General features: G+C 42.0%; 1 protein-coding gene across 1 annotated transcript in view; it reads left to right on the top strand.

The window, feature by feature from the left end:
- Positions 1 to 19,648, top strand: part of Prkci (protein kinase C iota) — a 65,707-nt gene extending 46,059 nt beyond the window's left edge. The window contains exons 9-18 of the mRNA XM_052730650.1: positions 3,157 to 3,333; positions 3,743 to 3,840; positions 4,316 to 4,402; positions 4,632 to 4,767; positions 7,646 to 7,733; positions 9,023 to 9,148; positions 10,220 to 10,299; positions 12,374 to 12,463; positions 13,005 to 13,120; positions 16,938 to 19,648. Of these exons, the coding sequence (XP_052586610.1) occupies positions 3,157 to 3,333; positions 3,743 to 3,840; positions 4,316 to 4,402; positions 4,632 to 4,767; positions 7,646 to 7,733; positions 9,023 to 9,148; positions 10,220 to 10,299; positions 12,374 to 12,463; positions 13,005 to 13,120; positions 16,938 to 17,025 (1,086 nt within the window). The 3' untranslated portion in view covers positions 17,026 to 19,648. The remainder of the gene's footprint in view (positions 1 to 3,156; positions 3,334 to 3,742; positions 3,841 to 4,315; positions 4,403 to 4,631; positions 4,768 to 7,645; positions 7,734 to 9,022; positions 9,149 to 10,219; positions 10,300 to 12,373; positions 12,464 to 13,004; positions 13,121 to 16,937) is intronic.

Raw genomic sequence — 19,648 nt, 5'->3', positions numbered from 1 at the left:
TACTTAATAGTTATTTTTATGTGTATCTGTGTAAGAAAATGCCACAGATGTGCAGGTGGTCGTGGATGCCGGAAGGGTGTGTCAAGTAGATTGGAGCAGCAGTTACAGGCTGCTGTGAGCTACCTGGTGTGGGGGCTGGACTCGGATCCGCTGTAATAGCGTCAAGTGCTCTTAACTGCCGAGCTGCTGTTTCTCCAGCCGAAGTTTACTTGTTTCTAAAACAGATATTAATTAAAACAATAAGTAGTTTTAGAAAAGCTTTTGGTAAAAAAGAACTTCGTGTCTTACCTGTTCCGTGTGTTGGCTTGGAGACAGCCCCTTTTAGCCTCTTCCAGTTGTGTGAATAGTACGTAAATCTCTGGTTTTCAAATGTGTGTATTTCTGGCCATGGAAGATTAGTCCTTGCCTTTTTTCTTTTAGTGTTTGATGGGTATGTTATTTTAGGCTTTTCTTGTTTATCTTCCAACTTTCTAATCACGGAAATTTGAAACAGAAGTGCAGACAGAACACTAGCAAAGCCCCCTCCCATATGCACTACCCAGTTAAAGGAACTATGAACAGGAGTGGATGATTTTGTCACTCACTCGCTTTACTCCGGCAGAGTTCTGAAGTGCATCTGTTGATCCCATGTTTTTAATATGACATCTTAGAGTCTCGCTCTGATTTAGTCAGGTACCTTTTGTTTGTTTTCTTCTGTTCTTTGGAGTCAAGTTCTCATGTAGCCCAGGCTGTCCTGGAACTCCTTGCATATCTGAGGATCCTTCTTTCTCTCCCTTCCAGATGTGTTACTGCCCTGCCCCGCCCAGCTGCACCCATGTCCCCACTCTGTTTTATCTACCTTATTCTTTTAGTTTTGTTTTTTAAGGCTGTATATTTACTTCTACATTACCGAGGTTGTTAACATTTATAACCCACCTGCCACTGTGACTACATCTTCCTTGTTTTGTTCATAGACTGAATGAGTCAGACAAAGTAAGAACACCCTAGTAATAAAGAATGAGTCCTCTGTTCTTCTGGACCTGTATTATTCTGCTCTTCGGTGCTCGTGGATTCCTTTTTGTTCCTTTTAGAAATGGTCGTTGGCATTGTATTGTTGTCGTCATTATTACTGCTTTGGTTGTTATGTTTTTAAGTGATAGACGATGAGACATAGCTAGGTGAATTTTCAACACAGTGAGCACTGTGTGGTGGCCTCTCCGAAGGAAGGTCCCCCAGCACTGCAGAGGCCTGTCTTGAAGCTTCTGCTCACTGGCAGTCCCCCTCCCCCTCTGCTAAAGTAGCCATTGTCTGTGCCCCTCACATTAGCTTTGCCTTGATTTGCCCTTGTTCCAGCCTTAGAAACAGCCTCATACAGTGTTCGTGTCTCTGACTTCTTTGATGTAAAACAGGTGCATGTTACACAGAGCAGTACTTCAGTTATCTTATCGTTCCGGGTTATCTGTCCCACTCCAGTTTTCCCTTTCAGTTGGAATTGCTATGATAAGTTAGGATGAAACAGTCTTATAAATATGACATGGCGACTGGCGCTGCTGCTGAAGGCATGTATGTCATCCAGCCACTCAGGAGGCTGAGGTCGGAGGATAAGTTAAAGGGTTGCCTGGCTACTGAACACAGAGCCAGCCTCCTCGGCAGCTTAGTGAAGACCTGTTTCAAAATAAAAACGGAAAAAAGATTGGAAAAGTGTTGAGTTGTAGAACACTTACCTAGCATATGTCGGGTCCTGGATTCAGTTCTTAGTACTACATAAAATAAAATAAAATTTTCACTCCCCAAAGAATTAATTATATAAGTAAATAAACACGTTTGGTGCATGAGTAGTCTGTCCATTGCACTGCAAGAGACAGTGGTCACAGTCCCATCAGCAGTATGTGAGAGCTCGAGCTGCTCCTCATTCTTGTCTGCTTGGTATAGTCAGTGTCTTAAGTCAGTCCTTTGAGTGGAGCTAGTGGCCACGGATGATTTTTCTAAACTTGTTTTTAAGATTGTCATGCTATTGGTTTATATACCCTGTAGCCTTAAGATTTCATACCAGCTGTTGATACTTTGATCATTTTCGAGAAGATGCACTTTAAATTAAACTGAGCTCTTGAGGTTTAGATATATTTATTTTATGTGTATCAGTGTTTTGCTTGCATATATGTCTGTGTACCACATGTGTGCCTGGTGCCTGTGGAGTTCAAAAGAGGGCATCGGATCCCCTGGCACTGGAGTTACAGACAGCTGTGGGCTGCCATGTGGGTGCTGGGAATTGAACCAGGATCCTCTAGAAGAGCAGATAGAGCTCTTAACCTCTGAACCAGCTCTCCAGCCCTATGACCATTCTTTTTAAACAATTGGTTTGTATTGTTTTGAATTATTTGTATGTGTGTGTCTGTGTCGGTGTGTGTGTGAGTGCAGGTGCCTGCAGAAGCCAAGGAGTCAGGTCTGGAGCTTTCATTTCCCCTCCCCTCTCCCCTTCCCTGTCCTATCTTCCTTTTCTTTCCTTGACACTTTTCACCAGAGGACTCCTGCTTTATTCTTGTGGGACATTTGTGGTTACATGTTGATGACTTTGCAGTATTGAGCTATCGGCATGGTCCCTGAAGGTGTTCTTTGTGGATTTGCAGATATCTTATAAAAGATTATCTTTAATAATCTGCATAAATTGACAGAAGTTTAAATGTCTAGTTTTGAATGAATTATAGGGGTTATTCCTTTGCCATCCCTTTAATACCAAATCTACTGTGAACTGTATTTCCTCATGCTCACGTCCTGCCTGTAGCGTCTCCCATACCTTGGAGTGTGTCCTCTCACAGCTCAGATTACATTTATCTAGCTTTTACCAGATTCTTAGCAGACTCTTCCATCTTGATATTCTGTTTAACTTGAATTTTGTTTGGAAAACCAAACAGATACACACAATTGTCCTTAAAATTTGTCAGGTCCTTTAAAGCATCCTTTAGCATTTCAAGTCCATTCTTACTCCTTCTTAACTCACAAGCTCATCCTGTCTCTTAAAGATCAAAGGTTTTAGGAGAGATAAGAAAAGGGTTAAGAACTTAAAATATGTTATGAAAACACTTTAAAATCATTGTAGTTAGAACAGTTTGTTAGAAATATAAAGCATTGAGCAAAACATTTCCAGGTAAAACTTTGTTGGTTAAATGTATTCAACAGGCGACCAACACCAGGGAAAGTGGTAAAGCGTCATCAAGTCTGGGTCTCCAGGATTTCGATTTGCTTCGAGTTATAGGGAGAGGAAGCTATGCCAAAGTACTGTTGGTTCGCTTAAAAAAAACAGATCGCATTTATGCAATGAAAGTTGTGAAAAAAGAGCTTGTCAATGATGATGAGGTAAGTGGTGATGTTTTTCTACTTCTAGACAAACCCCAGTGTGCAGGAGGCCCTGGTTTAATCCAGAGTACCACACATACACAGACATAACCAAAGCGCACCACTTCAGCAGTTCTGTATTATTATTTTGGTCTACTTTTCTAAGAACAGGCCTTAGGTAAAAATAAAGTCAAGGCTAAGGCATATTATTGTCAAGGGAAGTACTTGAGCTTTCTAAGAGTTCAAGACCATTTCATAATATTGGACATTTTGTTAATGGTATTTTCTCTTAGTTTTGTTTCATGACAGTAAGTGGTTTTGATATTTAGTCTAGTCAGTTAACATTTGTGATCATTGACTTACTAAGAACAAATTTATCATGAGTTTTGGTCATTTCATTTGACATAGATTTCCTTGAACTTTGAAATAGGATATTGACTGGGTGCAGACAGAGAAGCATGTTTTCGAGCAGGCATCCAATCACCCTTTTCTTGTTGGGCTGCATTCTTGCTTCCAGACAGAAAGCAGGTAAGATTAAAGGTGACAGAATGTTACTGGGATTCATTTCATGTGCTTCCTGTAATTCCTGTGGGAGCACTTAAGAACTTCCTGATACAATTGGCAATACCAATCTGACACCAGTCACTAGTAGGAAACAAGGAAAGAGAGGGAGAGGGAGAAGGGGCTCCTAAGAAACAGCAGTAGCTACCCAGCCCTTGATGACCTGCACATTCTCATCTGTGACATAATGTCTTCTTTACCTTAGGTGACATTCAAACATGACTCACCTAGTAAGTAGCTGCTTAGCCCAAGAGTGGAATCCATGTAGTTGTGTCGTGCTGGGCTGCTTTCTTGTGTCCACACCTCTTGTTGCAACTGAGTTCTAGGCAGGGACTGAATCCTTCAGAATGCCTTTCTGCTGTCGCAATCGCTGTTCTATTGAAAATGCCAAGAGCTGTCTACTCTCTTTGACTGTGGCTCTGTGCGGTTTTGCCTGTTTCAGGTTGTTCTTTGTCATAGAGTATGTCAATGGAGGGGACCTAATGTTCCACATGCAGCGACAAAGAAAGCTTCCTGAAGAGCATGCCAGGTAAGCTCTTTGTTTGAGGGCTGCCTGACCTTTCGGGCCTCCATCAGCACGTTACCTTGTTGCTAGTTTATTCTGTGTAAGTCATGAGGAGACTGAACTAGGTTGATTTACATAGTAGATTGTAATATGCCTGTTACATATTATAATCTGCTGTTTGTGTTCATTGTATATTTAGGGTTTTCAAGTGGTGACTGTTCATAACAAAATCATACTTTTTTTTCAATTCAAGGTTTTACTCTGCAGAAATCAGTCTAGCTCTAAATTATCTTCATGAGCGAGGGATCATTTATAGAGATTTGAAGTTGGACAATGTGCTGCTGGACTCTGAAGGACACATTAAACTCACTGACTACGGCATGTGTAAGGTGAGAGACCCTCCAGACAGCTGTGACTGTCAGTTAAGGAACTTCATGTTTAGATGGGAAATGATCACTACCTTGATTAGGATGAATGTACACCCTGGCCGTTCAGCCATCCCCACAATTCCATGTCATCTGTGATATGTGTGTTATATAGGGTTAGTTTTTTTAATTGATTGCCTACAGTCCTCATTGTGTTAACACAGTACTTTTATATCAGTTTCCAATCTTTCACCATTTAGTAGACCCTGAACCTACTTTGCAGATTTTCCTTAGGAGTCTGCTTTTATACTTAAATTTCAAATCTCTGACATAGAGTATAATCAAAGTCAAGTAAGCGTTTCACTTTGTCAGACTCTGTCTGTGTTGGTGTTTATTCTTTGGCAGCACTGTTTCGTTTGGAGGTCTGGTCTTTTCCCACGATGTGTCTAGAGAACTATTCTACTTAGTAACACTGCTCCAACAAGACACCCCCGGTGTGTGAGTGCATTGTGTTCATCCACCTGGAGGGGTGCACCAGAGCAGGATTCCACATTCCTACATTCATAAACACTCAAATGGTATTGAGGCTTTAACGTTACATCTGCACATCTGTATTAGAAAACAAAGTTTTCACATAATGTATAAAACTCAAGACCATTTTTCCTATGATACACCTTAAATTATTCTCTTACATAAATTTTTGTTTGTAAATAGTGAAAAGGTTTAGTCAGTGGACTCCTGTGTATCCTTCACTTACATTCAGGATACTGTTTTGTTCTGCCATTTTTACCCCCTAGAGTTTTTTTTCTCTCTGGTTAAAAAAAAAAAAAAAAAAAAAATTAAAAGGTGCACACCTTTAATCCCAGTGCTTGGGAGGCAGAGGCAGGTGGATCTCTGAGTTCAAGGCCAGCCTGGTCTACAAAGTGAATTCCAGGACAGCCAGGGCTACACAGAGATATCCTGTCTCGAAAAACACTAACTAACTGACTAATCACAATAATAGTGGATTCTTTTAAATTTCCAAGAGCAAATAAAAATATGAAAAGTATTAATCTGCAAATTAGGACAGTGGTTCGTTCCATCCTTCCTTCCTTCCTTCCTTCCTTCCTTCCTTCCTTCCTTCCTTCCTTCCTTCCTTCTCTTTTTTTTTTTTTGGTTTTTCGAGACAGGGTTTCTCTGTGTAGCTTTGCGCCTTTCCTGGAACTCACTTGGTAGTCCAGGCTGGCCTCAAACTCACAGAGATCCGCCTGGCTCTGCCTCCCGAGTGCTGGGATTAAAGGCGTGCGCCACCACCGCCCGGCTTCCTTCTCTTTTTTTGTCACTGTTTGAATATTAGTTAGAATTACCAATTGCACAAAGAGGCAGAGGCATGATGATTCACCTCTGCAAGGCTGGAGCAGGATGGTCCTGAGCTCAAGGCCAGCCTGGCAAGAATTTACCTCCAGCCATCTCCCTAGCCTTCAAGGAGTCTTTCTTTTATGACTCTCTATTCTTCCCTTTTCCAAATGAGTTTGACCATATTTAAACCATGTAGATGGGCACATGTAACATATTTGGTTGTTGGATTGGTTTTATTTCCTGTTTGTTTGGGTGGGTTTTGTTTTGTTTTGTTCTTTTGAGACAAGGTCTCAAAAACCTATGTAGTTGAGGTTGTCCCTGAGTTAATAATCCTCCTGCTTTAGTCTTCAAAAGGCTGGGATTATGTGTGTAGCACCATGCTTAGTTTTTTCTTTTTAGTTTCAGTTTTTAATCTAAAATTTTCTCTGTTTATTAGTTATTGGTGTGTGGGATATATTTTCTGATATAGAAATGTTAGGATCTTATGATTGAAGACCATGACATTTTCTTAACATGTTCATTTTTATTCTTAAAGAATATGTTAATAGGTATACAAAAATGTATATTTGTTACAGTTCTTAATGGTTGTTCCATTTGTTATTGAGTATTTTCTCTACCTGGCTTGTGTGTGTTGTGCCTTAATTGTTCACCAAAGCAGAGGAAATGCTGCACAGGAGAAGTTTCCCGAGGCAGAGTACTGCCATGTCAACAGTTGTGTAAGATGATTGATTTTAGTCATGTGATCTCGTGCTGAATTTTAACAAATACTTTGTTATATTTGTTTGTTTACTTATTTGTTGTGCATACCATGTTCTGTCTGCACGCCAGGAGAAGATACCAGATCTTATTACAGACGGCTGTGAGCCACCATGTGGGTGCTGGGAACTGAACTCAGGACTTCTGGAAGAGCAGCCAGTGCTCTTAACTGCTGAGCCCTCTCTCCAGCCCAACAAATATTATTATTTTTTTTTTAAAGATTTATTTATTATGTATACAGTGTTCTGTCTGCATGTATGCCTGAAGGCCAGAAGAGGGCACCAGATCTCATTACAGATGGTTGTGAGCCACCATGTGGTTGCTGGGAATTGAACTCAGGACCTCTGGAAGAGCAGTCGGTGCTCTTAACCTCTGAGCCATCTCTCCAGCCCCCAACAAATATTATTTTAAAAGCAGGTTTTTGTTTGGTTTGCTTTGGGTTTTGTTGTTGTTGTTGTTGTGGGGTTTTGTTTGCTTATTGTTTTTGTTTTTTTGAGACAGGATTTCTCTGTGTAGGCCTGGCTGTTCTGGAACTCACTCTGTCAACCAGGCTGGCCTCAAAGTCGCAGAGGTCCACCTGCCTCTTGCTAAACTGACTTTAACAACATCTAGGGTGAATAAGTTTTCTTTACGATATTTAGTAGCAATGACAATTTTCATAATAAGTTAACTGTTTCTAGTGATGTTGTTTAGGTTTAATGTATTGCATATACATGCTGAATTTAGACAGATGAAATGGAAGAGGTAAATTTAAAATAGTTTTGTATCTTTTTTTTCCTTTTTTCCTGCTTTTTTCCCCCCATGAAAGGAAGGATTACGGCCTGGAGATACGACTAGCACTTTCTGTGGAACTCCCAATTACATTGCTCCTGAAATTTTAAGAGGAGAAGATTATGGTAATAAATAAATAGGTGGTATTTTAGCTATTGCTATATTGGTTTAATATGGTACCAATGACAGTATAATATGCTATAGCATTTTATTACTCATTAATATAAACTTTTCTTGATTCTGTTAACCTACATAAAAACCCTCAGATTCTGAAACCAGAGCCAAAAAGAGTTTGGTATTTGGGGGACTATACATTTAAATACTTTACTAGTGACAAACACTGAGCGTGGCCAGAACTGCTATAAACAGTTAACTCTAAGCTCCCTTATAAACCTGAGGTCAGCATTACTGACCCGTTTTACAAATGAGGGAACTGATGTACAGAACAATTTGAATAATACGCCTAGATCACTATAGCCAGGAAGTGGCCACATAGGTTTTAAACCATCAGCTGTGTGAAGCCAGTGTCTTGAACTTCAAGAAGATTGTTCAGGTTACTGGATATTTCCCCTAAGAGTCTAAAAGATGGTAAAGGCTGGGTGCTTGTCAGGTATCAGACACTACATTCTTTTTTTTTTTCTGAGCCAGGGTCTCTCTACATAACCCTAGCTGTCCTGGAACTTGCTATGTAGACCAGGCTGGTCTTGAACTCACAGAGATCTGACTGCCTCTGCCTCCCGAGTGCTAGGATTAAAGTGCATCACCATATCTGGCTTCCATTAATTTTTTTTACATCTATATTTATTATTTTTATTAGTGCTTTGAGAATTTCATACAATGTTTTGATCATATCTTCCCACTTCCCATTCCTCCCAAATCCACCTTTGACTTCCCTTCATCCAGCTTTGTATCTTTCTCTGTTTCACTCTTCATGTCCACTTTGTGCTGCCCACGGGAGCACGGTCAACCGAGAAGGAGCAGCTCTCTTAGAGAAAACCCCTCCCCCACAGCTGTCACTTGCCACAGCTCCTGGTGTCTGCCTGCCTCACATGCTGGCATTTAGTCTGACTCTGCCCGGGGCTTGTGCATGCGCTCCCAGCTGCTGTGAGCTCACAGTTGGTCTGCTGTGTCTGGAAGCTGCTGTTGTTCCTTGTACTGGTCCAGCACCTCCTGCATTTATAGTCTTCACCCTCTTTCACAGCGACCCCTCTCTTGGGAGGAGGGATTCTTACATAGATGTTCCTTTAGGCTCGGACCAAGTATTTCTGTAGTTCTTAGTGCCTACCACTCTATTTATAATCTGATTAGAATTTACTTTTTCATCATGTTTACATTTTCATCTCATGATAAATTTCTGATTGCTGACTTTTCATGAATACAGAGAAGATTTATTATTTAAAATTTCTTTCCAAAGGCTTCAGTGTTGACTGGTGGGCTCTTGGAGTGCTTATGTTTGAAATGATGGCGGGAAGGTCTCCATTTGATATTGTTGGGAGCTCCGATAACCCCGATCAAAATACAGAGGATTATCTATTCCAAGGTAATTCGCAGTATTTTGTAGAGATTCTCTGTGAATAACTTTCAAATTTTAATTCTGAGTAAGAAAAAGAATAATTTGGACATGCGCTCCTGACTTTATGATAGTTTGAATAATTTTTAAATGCACCCTCCCTGCTTCTCTAGTCTGCACTTCCATTTACAGTTTCCTTCCCACATCAAACTCCTAACGACACAGCTCAGCTTGTCTGTCATAGATGCTGAAGCAGGGAATCTACTGCCTAGGGAGACTAGTCTTGGTGCAGGAGCCCTCGGCTTCGTGCCCAAGTTCAAGAAAAGTAGAGTGTGAAGATATGAGAGCTCAGAACGCTGCTAAGGACTCGGGGTGCTCAGAGTGAGGACTGCTTGCTAAAAGTCAAGCGGAACAGAAGCGGGAGACCAAGCCCAGGGACCTTTACCACAAAGTGTGACAGTGGCCACAAAATTTTGCATTTAGTAGTCAAAACCCTCGCAGGATGGAAGATATCTTTAATGTTAGAGGGAACCAAAGGGCCATTAAGACTATGAGAAGCCCCTCGGGCTCACTAGGAATTAAAAAAATACACACTAAGTGTTAATGAGCTACAGTTTCATGCCTGTGCTTTTGACAGAGACTTTAGTCTGATAATAACTGGTTAGTGCTCATGAAGGGATGAGCAGCGGGAGCTCTCAGGACTGCTAGTGGGGGTGGAAGCTGACAGTGGCTTTGGAGAATAATTTCACGTTTCCTGGTACAATTCTGTGTTACATATGCAAGAACTTGACATTATTAACTTTCGTGTGTCGTAAGAACACTGTGAAGCAGGTATTGTTTCTATTTACAGAGGGAAAAACTGAGGCACAGTTAGATAGTGAAAAATAAAACATGTTTGTAAATAGTAAATGCAGTGTTCAGGTAAGGGGCCAGCTGTAAGAAGGAGGGCCAAGGGATTAGGAAAATACGTAAAGCGTTTCAGGTATGTAGATAATGGATTTCTGCTGGAACACCTTAAATAGCTTAGAATCTAAAGAAAAAATTTAAACATTCAGGCCACATAAAAAGCTGAAAATTGTACTGTCATTCTTATCTTTCTAGTTATTTTGGAAAAGCAAATTCGCATACCACGTTCTCTGTCTGTAAAAGCAGCAAGTGTGCTGAAGAGTTTTCTCAACAAGGTAAGAATTGTGTGTAAAATCTAATGTGATTTCTTTACCTGTGTAAGTCGGCCTGGTGAGCGGAGGCTTAGCCTGGGACCTGGAGGCTCAGGCTTGGTAATTGGAGGCTCAGCCTGGTAAGTGGATGTGCAGCCTGGTGAGTGGAGGCACAGGCAATGTGATTATGTAACTTTTCAGTTATGATGGAATTTTATTTCATAACCAATGAGAGACACTATCAAATCCTGACATGTTTATCCTTGCCACATGGCCAATTTAATTTGCCCCCAGCTAGATACTGCATTAGATGCTTTTAACGTAAGTGATACATAATATCATGTTAGTGGAGGAAAAATGGAGGCTTTAGGATTAGCTATAATTGCATTTTCAGTTCTAGTTCTGTGTACCATTATCCATAAAACCCATTTATCACCATGCATTTTTTTGAGCATGTGGTCAGTAGCGTTCGCTATCCGTTTCATATTAAGAACCCAGTATTTAGATAAAATTCAGAGGAAATGAAATGGCATCTTTAAATGTAACATCACTTGATTGCTTGGAGTAGTTGGTACGCCAGAAGGGTTTAGGATCTAAGATTGTGAATTTGGGATTCATAAATTTTATTTCAAATAAATGAAGGTAGAAAATGGGTTATATTTACCTCCTTGAGCAGATAAGGTTGAACTTTAATAAAATTGGAAATTGGCACTTAGTTTAGAAGGCTATTTTTTTTATTTTGTGTGTCCGAGTGTTTTACCTGCATGTATATCTGTGTATCCCATGCACTACTCTTGCACAAGGAAGCCAGAAGAGGGCATCACATCTCCTGGAACTGGAGTTAGAGATGGTTATGAGCTGCCATGTGAGTGTTGGGAATCCAACCCAGATCCTCTGGAAGAGCAGTTAGTGTGCTCTTAACCACTGAGCCATCTCTCTGGCCCCTGGATGACTATTTTATGAGGGAAGATTTAAACTGGAAAGCTTATGTTTCACACAATGAGAAATGAAATTGAGAGATGCTAATGTATAAAATAAAATGCCTTCTATCTATTCACAGCAGGAATAAAAGCCAAGGCTTTGGGAGGTAGGTCCAGCCTCCATCTCAGTCAGTGATCAGATAATTGCTGTGTCGTTGTTTTAGACAAATAGGGTTTGTTGCTGTGGTTGAGCATAGGCTATAACACTGAGCTAAATGTAAGTGTGATAACGTTCAGAGGTTTCTTAATAATAACTGAACTCTGGCTCATGAGAAAGACATACCTTAATGCTGGCCTTATTTTTCCTCACATTCTTTCATTAGCAAAGATTGACAATAGTACACTACCATTTAAAAAAAAATAATCTCGCCGGGCGGTGGTGGCGCACGCCTTTAATCCCAGCACTCGGGAGGCAGAGGCAGGCGGATCTCTGTGAGTTCGAGGCCAGCCTGGTCTACAGAGCGAGATCCAGGAAAGGCGCAAAGCTACACAGAGAACCCCTGTCTCGAAAAACCAAAAAAAAAAAAAAAACAATCTCATGTAGCTCAAGCTGACCTTGCATTCTCTGAAACAGAGGCTGGCCTTGAGCTGATAGATATAGAGACAGACAGACAGATAGATAGATAGATAGATAGATAGATAGATAGATAGATAGATAGATAGATAGATAGATAGAGGCTGGCCTTGAGCTGATAGATATAGAGACAGACAGACAGACAGACACAGATAGATAGATAGATAGATAGATAGATATAGATATAGATATATTTTGGGGGGTTGGATTTTTCGAGGGGGGTGTTGAGACAGGAATTCTCTGTAACTTTGAAGCCTGTCTTAAAACTCACTGTGTAGACCAGGCTGTCCTCGAACTCACAAAGATCTGCCTGCCTCTGCCTCCTGAGTACTGGGATTATGTCTGGTGTTGAATTCTCCACTTACTGCCTTGATAAGCTGATGAAAAGCTGGGAGGAAACTTTCCTGTTGTGAACTCTAGATGACTCACTTGGGTCTGGTGGGGGGCTTTCTAGAAACAGCTAGACATTTCAGTTTCTCAAACAAAGGCATCATCAGGTAGGAAGCTCACTCATCTACCTCTTGAAACACTGCTTCTGCCATAGGACCCAAAGGAACGATTGGGTTGTCACCCTCAAACTGGATTTGCTGACATCCAAGGACACCCATTCTTCCGAAACGTGGACTGGGACATGGTATGTAAATTTTTTCCTTGCTTGGGTTTTATTGTAACTAAGGACCAACTTTTATTATGTTAATAAGTTATTGAAAAGCTAAGATATGATAGCTTAAATAACTTAAAACTACTCACTGGTACTTATAAAAAATTTTAAGAGAGCCTTAGAGAGCCCGGCAGTGGTGGCGTACAGCTTTACCCTCAGCACTCAGGAGACAGAGGCAGGCGGATCTCTGTGAGTTCGAGGCCAGCCTGGTCTGCAAAGTGAGTTCCAGGATAGCCAGGGCCACACAGAGAAACCCTGTCTTGAAAAACAAACAAACAAACAGACAAGAAACAAAAAACTTTAGAAACAAAACAGAATATTAATGTACTAGAGCAGTATGTAATATTACGGACGCCCACACCAACATTCAGATTACTAAGATGTGGCCCTGGTTGCTTGTTGCTGGAACTGTACAGCAGCATGCCTGGTGAGACTTGGAGAACAGAGTCAGACGTAGAGGCGCAGTCAGTGTTCATGAATGCAGACGTGAGCTTTCATCTGTGTGTCCTTTTAGATGGAGCAAAAGCAGGTGGTGCCGCCCTTTAAACCAAACATTTCTGGGGAGTTTGGTTTGGATAACTTTGACTCCCAGTTTACTAATGAACCAGTCCAACTCACTCCAGATGATGAGTAAGTAATTCCACACACTAAAATGTTTTTAAACTTCTTTTGAAATCTAAATCTCAAGGCTATTTAATTGTTTATGAAAATATTATATAATTTATATGTAGCCATTCCATTGCTGGGTATTTGGATCCATTATGCTGTTTAACACTCTAGCAATGGTTATATCTACTTGCTTTGTATGCATTATCCCATTCTCACAACAGCCTTGGAAAGTGGGTATTGTCATCTTCACTTTACAGATGAGAAACCAAGGCTCAGAGAGGTTAAGCAGAGGTACACAGGTGTCAGCATTTGCACCCAGGGCTGACTGGCCAGGGCCTGTAGTTTACACTGGGCTACACTGCCCCATCCGCTGTGAGCACCTCTCTGAGTTTCTGGGTGGGCCTTATGAAAGTGACACCAAGTCTCTAGTCTAGCCAGCAGGGGTCAGAATAGTTGTTGGTGTCACATCTTTTACAGATATAACTTAGAGTAGCTTGAGATTGTTTTGATATTCTCTCTCTCTCTCTCTCCCCGAAGATTTATTCTCTTACCTACGGGGCCTTTGCCCTTAGCATTCACTTCACTTGTATCTCAGTTGGGCATTCTTTGCAGCTGTTCTTAGAGCCTTTGCTCAAGGAACTAGTCTTGCCTTAACTCTGACTGCAGGAACCTCGACCTCAGGTGCAGATGACCTCAGGCACCTTGGGTCTCAAGACTGTGCCTCTCTCCTCCTGCTGGGGAAGCCCTCATTCCTGGAAGGCCAGGCTCTGTCTTCCCAGCCCTGGCCTGTGTCCCGCCCTCCCCGGTTCCAGCTCCCCTTGCTTCACCACCTTGGTTTTCCAACACTTTCCTCCTGCCTAAAGACACACTTGTTTGCTTTTCCTCGGAATCTCCGCCTCCTTTGAGGCCCCACGTTCTCTGTCACCTCATTCTTTCCGTCTTCAGATGTTCAGAGAAATGCTTGTCATGTTCCTAATAAAGGAAGAAGCGGGGTCTACCAGACTCTTGTCGGCGTGGCCAGCGTTGCCTGCCTTCTGTTTTCTTCCCAGACTTTTGTAGAGTAGCTTGCTTCTTAAACTTGGGCGGGTCAGGCTGATCTCTTCATTGCTAGGTTTCAAAGCGTTGTTTGGTGAGTCCTCATCTCCCCAGGTCTGTGAAAGGTATGGCATTCAGAACAGTGTCATCCTGAGACCCGGATGCTGCGTGGTTCTGTGCACGGACGGCAGCCTTCTGTTGCTGTCTTCAGTTTGTACCTTGGAGACTTCAGCTGGCCCTGTGTGGTGGATGCTAGTTATTAAGTGACCACTAACCAAATGGGCAGATGGCTGTGAGGCAAAAGGCCTATGCCAAGTGCTAGACACTCACGGACGATCACAATAGCCTGATTTCACAAAAAGCTCACTGAGACAGAACTGGGTGAGAAAGAGCGTGGGGTTAATCAGAAGAGAGACACTCGAGTCCGTGTCCTTCTCACTGGCTGTGCCACTCCGTGGATTGCTACCTTCTCTGCTGAGCCTGTTCCTCCTTCTCATGTTGTCTGCCTCACAAGGTTCTGTGAAGAGTAAGTGAGGGGTGCTTTCTGAGCATCCCACTGCCCCTCCCTCCATGGCGCTCCTGAGCACCTCCATCTGTTGAACTTGGTCAGAAAACACCTCGATAACTGGAGTCTAAAACCAAAGTGATGACCTTTGTAGTTTCTCTGTGCTGCCCCTCGGTTGATGTCACACCTTGTGTCTGCCTGTCACACCACCCCCCATGCTGTCGGCCAGATTCAGCCATGCTTGGAGCTCTCTCCCCCCACGTTCTGCAGTGCCCACGCTGAGGCGGCCTGTGGAGGTCTCTCTCCCCCACGTTCTGCAGTGCCCACGCTGAGGCGGCCTGTGGAGCTCTCTCCCCCCACGTTCTGCAGTGCCCACGCTGAGGTGGCCTGTGGAGGTCTCTCTCCCCCCACGTTCTGCAGTGCCCACGCTGAGGCGGCCTGTGGAGGTCTCTCCCCCCACGTTCTGCAGTGCCCACGCTGAGGCGGCCTGTGGAGGTCTCTCCCCCCACGTTCTGCAGTGCCCACGCTGAGGCGGCCTGTGGAGGTCTCTCCCCCCACGTTCTGCAGTGCCCACGCTGAGGCAGGCGGCTTTGCCTGTTTCTCCTTTAGCACTTGGATCTGAGCTTTCTTTTCTTCTCCTGTTGTCTTAATCCTAGATCCAGTCTCATTCACATTGTACCAAGGGTATAGGACCAGCCTGCTAGTCGTTCCTTCATCCCTTTACTGTGCATCCTATTCAGTGTACTTCATGAAGGACTGTTCAGTTCTTCAGCCCTAATCAGAAACCGCCCAGGTAACAGCTGTCCACATCCCCCACCTCTGTTCCTGCCTTCCCTTTAGCCATATCACTAAAACACAAAAGGTGTTTTGAGCAGTCTATCCTTTACTACTCCCTGATGGTGGGTGTCACGCTTTCTCTCTCTCTCTCTCTCTCTCTCTCTCTCTCTCTCTCTCTCTCTCTCTCTCTCTCTGTCTCTCTTTCTCTGTCTCTCTCTCTCTCTCTCTCTCTCTCTCCTTGCTGTGTCTCTAATTTCCTCTATCATTTTTACTGATTGAAATCTTCTCACTTTTTTCAGACTAGCTCTTTGATCAGTGGAGATGATCGTTAGAGTCTTAGATGTAGCACAGCCGTTCTTCCAGTAGCACCTCCCACTTAGCACCCTTCTGTTCCCGGGCTCCAACTCCAGTGGTTTCTTCATTTCTCCAGACCTACCAGTCTTTCCAATTCCACGTGCTTGCATGATGAACGTATAACGATTTCTCCAGCTCGATATTGCCCTCCCTTTTTAACGATTTCTCCAGCTCGATATTGCCCTCCCTTTATCGTGTGGTTAGAACGGGACTTAGCTTATACTGTAGGAAATTTGGCAGACAGTGGGGTTTGGGAGATGTCTCACTTGGTAAAGTGCTTGCCATGCGAGCATGTGGACCTGAGTTCAAATCTCCAGCACCCGTATAAAGAGCCAACTGTGACAGCACATATCTACAATCCTAGTACTGAAGATGCAGAGATACTGGGGACCTGGAGCTCGTTACCCATCCGCCTGGACCAGTGAGCTCCAGGTCCAGTGAGAAACCCTGCTCAAAACGTAAGGTGGGCAGTGACTGAGGAAGCCACATGCTGTCGACCACGTGTACATGGGAGCTCACGAGTGTGTGTGTGTGTGTGTGTGTGTGTGTGTGTGTGTGTGTGTGTGTGTGCGCGTGCATGCACGCACACACACACACACACACGAAATATAGCAGATACTGCTTTCTCTTAGGGCTTTCCAGTATATGCTGCTCCTTCAAAGAGAGAGCTCTACTTTGTGCTTGGCAGTATGGCATGTCCCTTTGGTACTGGAATGTCGGCAGTTCTGCGCTTGCTGTGTGTTAAGCTGGGTGTGCAGTATGCCACAGTGCCAGCCCTCCCCCTGCTCCAGGTCTCCTGTCTCTGCTGCCCTTTCCTGTGGCCAGCTTCTTCCCTGCTCTTCACCATCTGCCTGGCTGTCCACCTCAATCAAGAGTGCTACTGGGGCAGACGTTAAAGGGGTTGTGATAGTCTCTGTGTCTTTAAAGATCCTCAGTCTGCTTCTGAGTCCTCTTGGCTCGAAGGCTGCTTGTGGGGTTATTGGTTTTCCTTGTAGGCTTTTTTTTCCTGGTTCTTCTAGAAGTGATTTTGTGATTAATCTAAGGATTTGTTTTCTTTCCACAGTTAAGATCATTTAGCCCTGTGTTTTCTTTGTACTTGTATCTCACTGTTTAAAGGCTGAAAGAGTCTTGATTATGATGACAATGAATTTATTTTTCTTTCAACAGTGACATCGTGAGGAAGATTGATCAGTCTGAATTTGAAGGTTTTGAGTATATCAACCCTCTTTTGATGTCTGCAGAAGAATGTGTCTGATCCTCCCTTTCAGCTCTCATTTGCTTACATCATTTAGTGCATGGATCAACCTGTTAGCCTGGTCACAGCTGACATTCTGTGTCGTCACCTACAGAACTCTCACTATTCTGTTAGAGATGACAGGACTCGTAGAGCTAAGTAGAGCTAAGGAAAAAAATGAAGCTAGCTTCCCCCCAGTCAGGTCAGATTTCAGTTACACTTGCTCTCCAGAGGCCTAGGAGCGAGTGAGGAAGTTGCTTTTGTTTAAAGGAAATACCACAGCTTCTCCAACAGAGTCTCTGTCGTGTTGTGACACGCGGTGGGATGACGTCATCAGTCTCCCACAGCTGGTGTCATCTTGTGTTAAGTCAATTGAAGGCTTGACTGTGTAATGGAGGGTAATTCACAATACATCTTGTATTCCTAGTTTCAGAGTTCCTTGAGTTTAAGAATCCTCCTATAAATTTTCTCATTACTTGGATAATTATTACTATTTAAAGGAGCAGTTATCAAATTGATATATAATTGACTAGTTTTACTAAGAATTGGGTTATAAATTAGTAGCCATGTTTGAAAAACTGGCACAATGATTTATTTATTTTGTGTTTTAAAATTCTTTTTTTCAGACTAAGGGGTTAGCTTCTGAGCTTGTCTTTTCAGTGAAAACTAGCATGCTGATACATGTAGTTCAGAGACCCAGAAGGCACATGAATGGACAGTTGCTCAGTACATATAAAGGAAAAAACAGATGTTAAAAGCAGCTGCAGAAAGAGCAGTGGTGGTGTGCTATTTCTTATTGGGAATGAACCCTGCAGTTGGACTTTGAGATTTGGTTTAAATAGTGAGGAGATACTCACTTCTTACCCAATTAGAAGAGCACTCCATTCATTCAGGGGAGGCAGAATGTACATACATATTTTATTATTTAGTGTACAGGAAAATAATTTATCTTCTAAGTAGAATGTCTTAACTACTTTTGATTCCTTCCTCAAAGTACGTTTCTTGTACTTTTGAGACCTGTTAATGAGTCTGCAATGAAATCAAGAACAATAGTAAAAGAACTTGAGTATAACACGTGTACTCACATCACAGTTCTAGCTCTTCTGAGTGTTTGTGTCTTAGGTAACAAATGTAATACATAACAGAATGCATTTCAGGGGCAGAGTTACTTAGTTCTCCACAATATTTTTATTAATAGTAGTAGTTAGCAACATTTTATTTAAAAAAGTACCATTTTTAGCATCATTCTGCTGTTTATTTTAAATATTTTTATATAAAGAACTTTAAAAATTATCTAAATAAACTACAGTTATCAAATCAGTAAAAATTAATTTTAGGAATGCTCTCTAGTGTTCTGCTTATAATGATTTAAACCATGTAGGCATTTAAAAATTATCTTTTGGGGGACGCTACATTTCATTAGAAGTGTAAGTTTCCCCAGGTTTGTGTCATGTATTTTCTTTTCTTCAAATAACTTAAGACTGAAAACAATGAAAACCTCCATTGATTGAGGCCAAATAAGGGACCAGTGAGGTGGCTCAGCAGGGAAGGTGCTTGCTGCCAAGCCTCATGACCTGAGTTTGATGCCTGAAACTCACGTGGTAAAGGAAAGAACCAGACCCCACAAGTTGGTACACATGGCACATGCACACCCCTCCCCTGCAGTAAGTAAATATGTAGGGGTGGGGAGCAGCCAAATAAATGCAGGAAATGCACATCAGAAAGCAATTGCTTATGTGTGTTCTCATGCTTGAGAGGTATATATGTTTCCCTAATACTTAGAACTTAGTTTAAATCCAAAGGCAGTGTTCGCATCATAAACTTGTAGAGAATTCTGGTGTCAGTATGTTTATGACCTTTTAAGTGGTGCTGTTTTCCTTGGGGCATTTTGGAATATAGAATAATCAATCACTGAGAGTTTGTTTAAAAATGCACATCATTGGACCTACCTTAAGACTCTTGAGATTTTGTATTTCCATTTTCTTCTAGTTCTTTTTATGTATGTGACCTTATTTCTTATTGGAGTGTGAGTCTGCTTTTTGTGGTGAACGAGTTTAAGAGGGATAATCAGTGACTTGTCATGCACATTTGTCAACAAATTTAGATGGATTAATTCAAGTTACATATCTTCCCTACCCTCACCCCAATAAAACCTGTCTGTTTTCTGCCAATACTGTACAAATGATGAGCATTTTTCTATGATGAGGTTTTAACCATTATTAATGGTGGTCTTTGTCTTTAAATCTTTTTTTTAATAAGATTTACTGTGTGTATTTTATACCGAATTATTGCAAATGTTTTTGATTGAGTTCTGGTTTTCAGTCCTAACGTGCCATGCCAGCTCTTTGTATATCGTGTAAAAGTTCTCTCAGAGTACTCATCGGGGATAACGGTATGGACGGGCAGAGTGGTTAGCATTTGGTGACGTAGAAATCATTTATTTTGCATAAGCTGTGGTCAGATAGTTTTATCACATGCAGCTGGATTGGATGTCTAGTTCTGTATGTCCTCAGTGCCGGTACATTTAGTTTAGAAATTTGTTTTAATTTTTGTCATGTAGAATACTGCCTTGTTCACTATGATGTAATCTGTATTTGTATATTTTTTTTACATTAAAACCTTTAAATAAAATGTTTAATACCTA

The sequence above is a fragment of the Peromyscus californicus genome, unplaced genomic scaffold, assembly GCF_007827085.1.
Source record: "Peromyscus californicus insignis strain IS unplaced genomic scaffold, ASM782708v3 Scaffold_9__1_contigs__length_137607984, whole genome shotgun sequence".
NCBI classification, from domain to species: Eukaryota; Metazoa; Chordata; class Mammalia; order Rodentia; family Cricetidae; genus Peromyscus; species Peromyscus californicus.
Note: the sequence above shows the minus strand (reverse complement) of the source record. Positions and strands in the feature narration are given on the sequence as shown.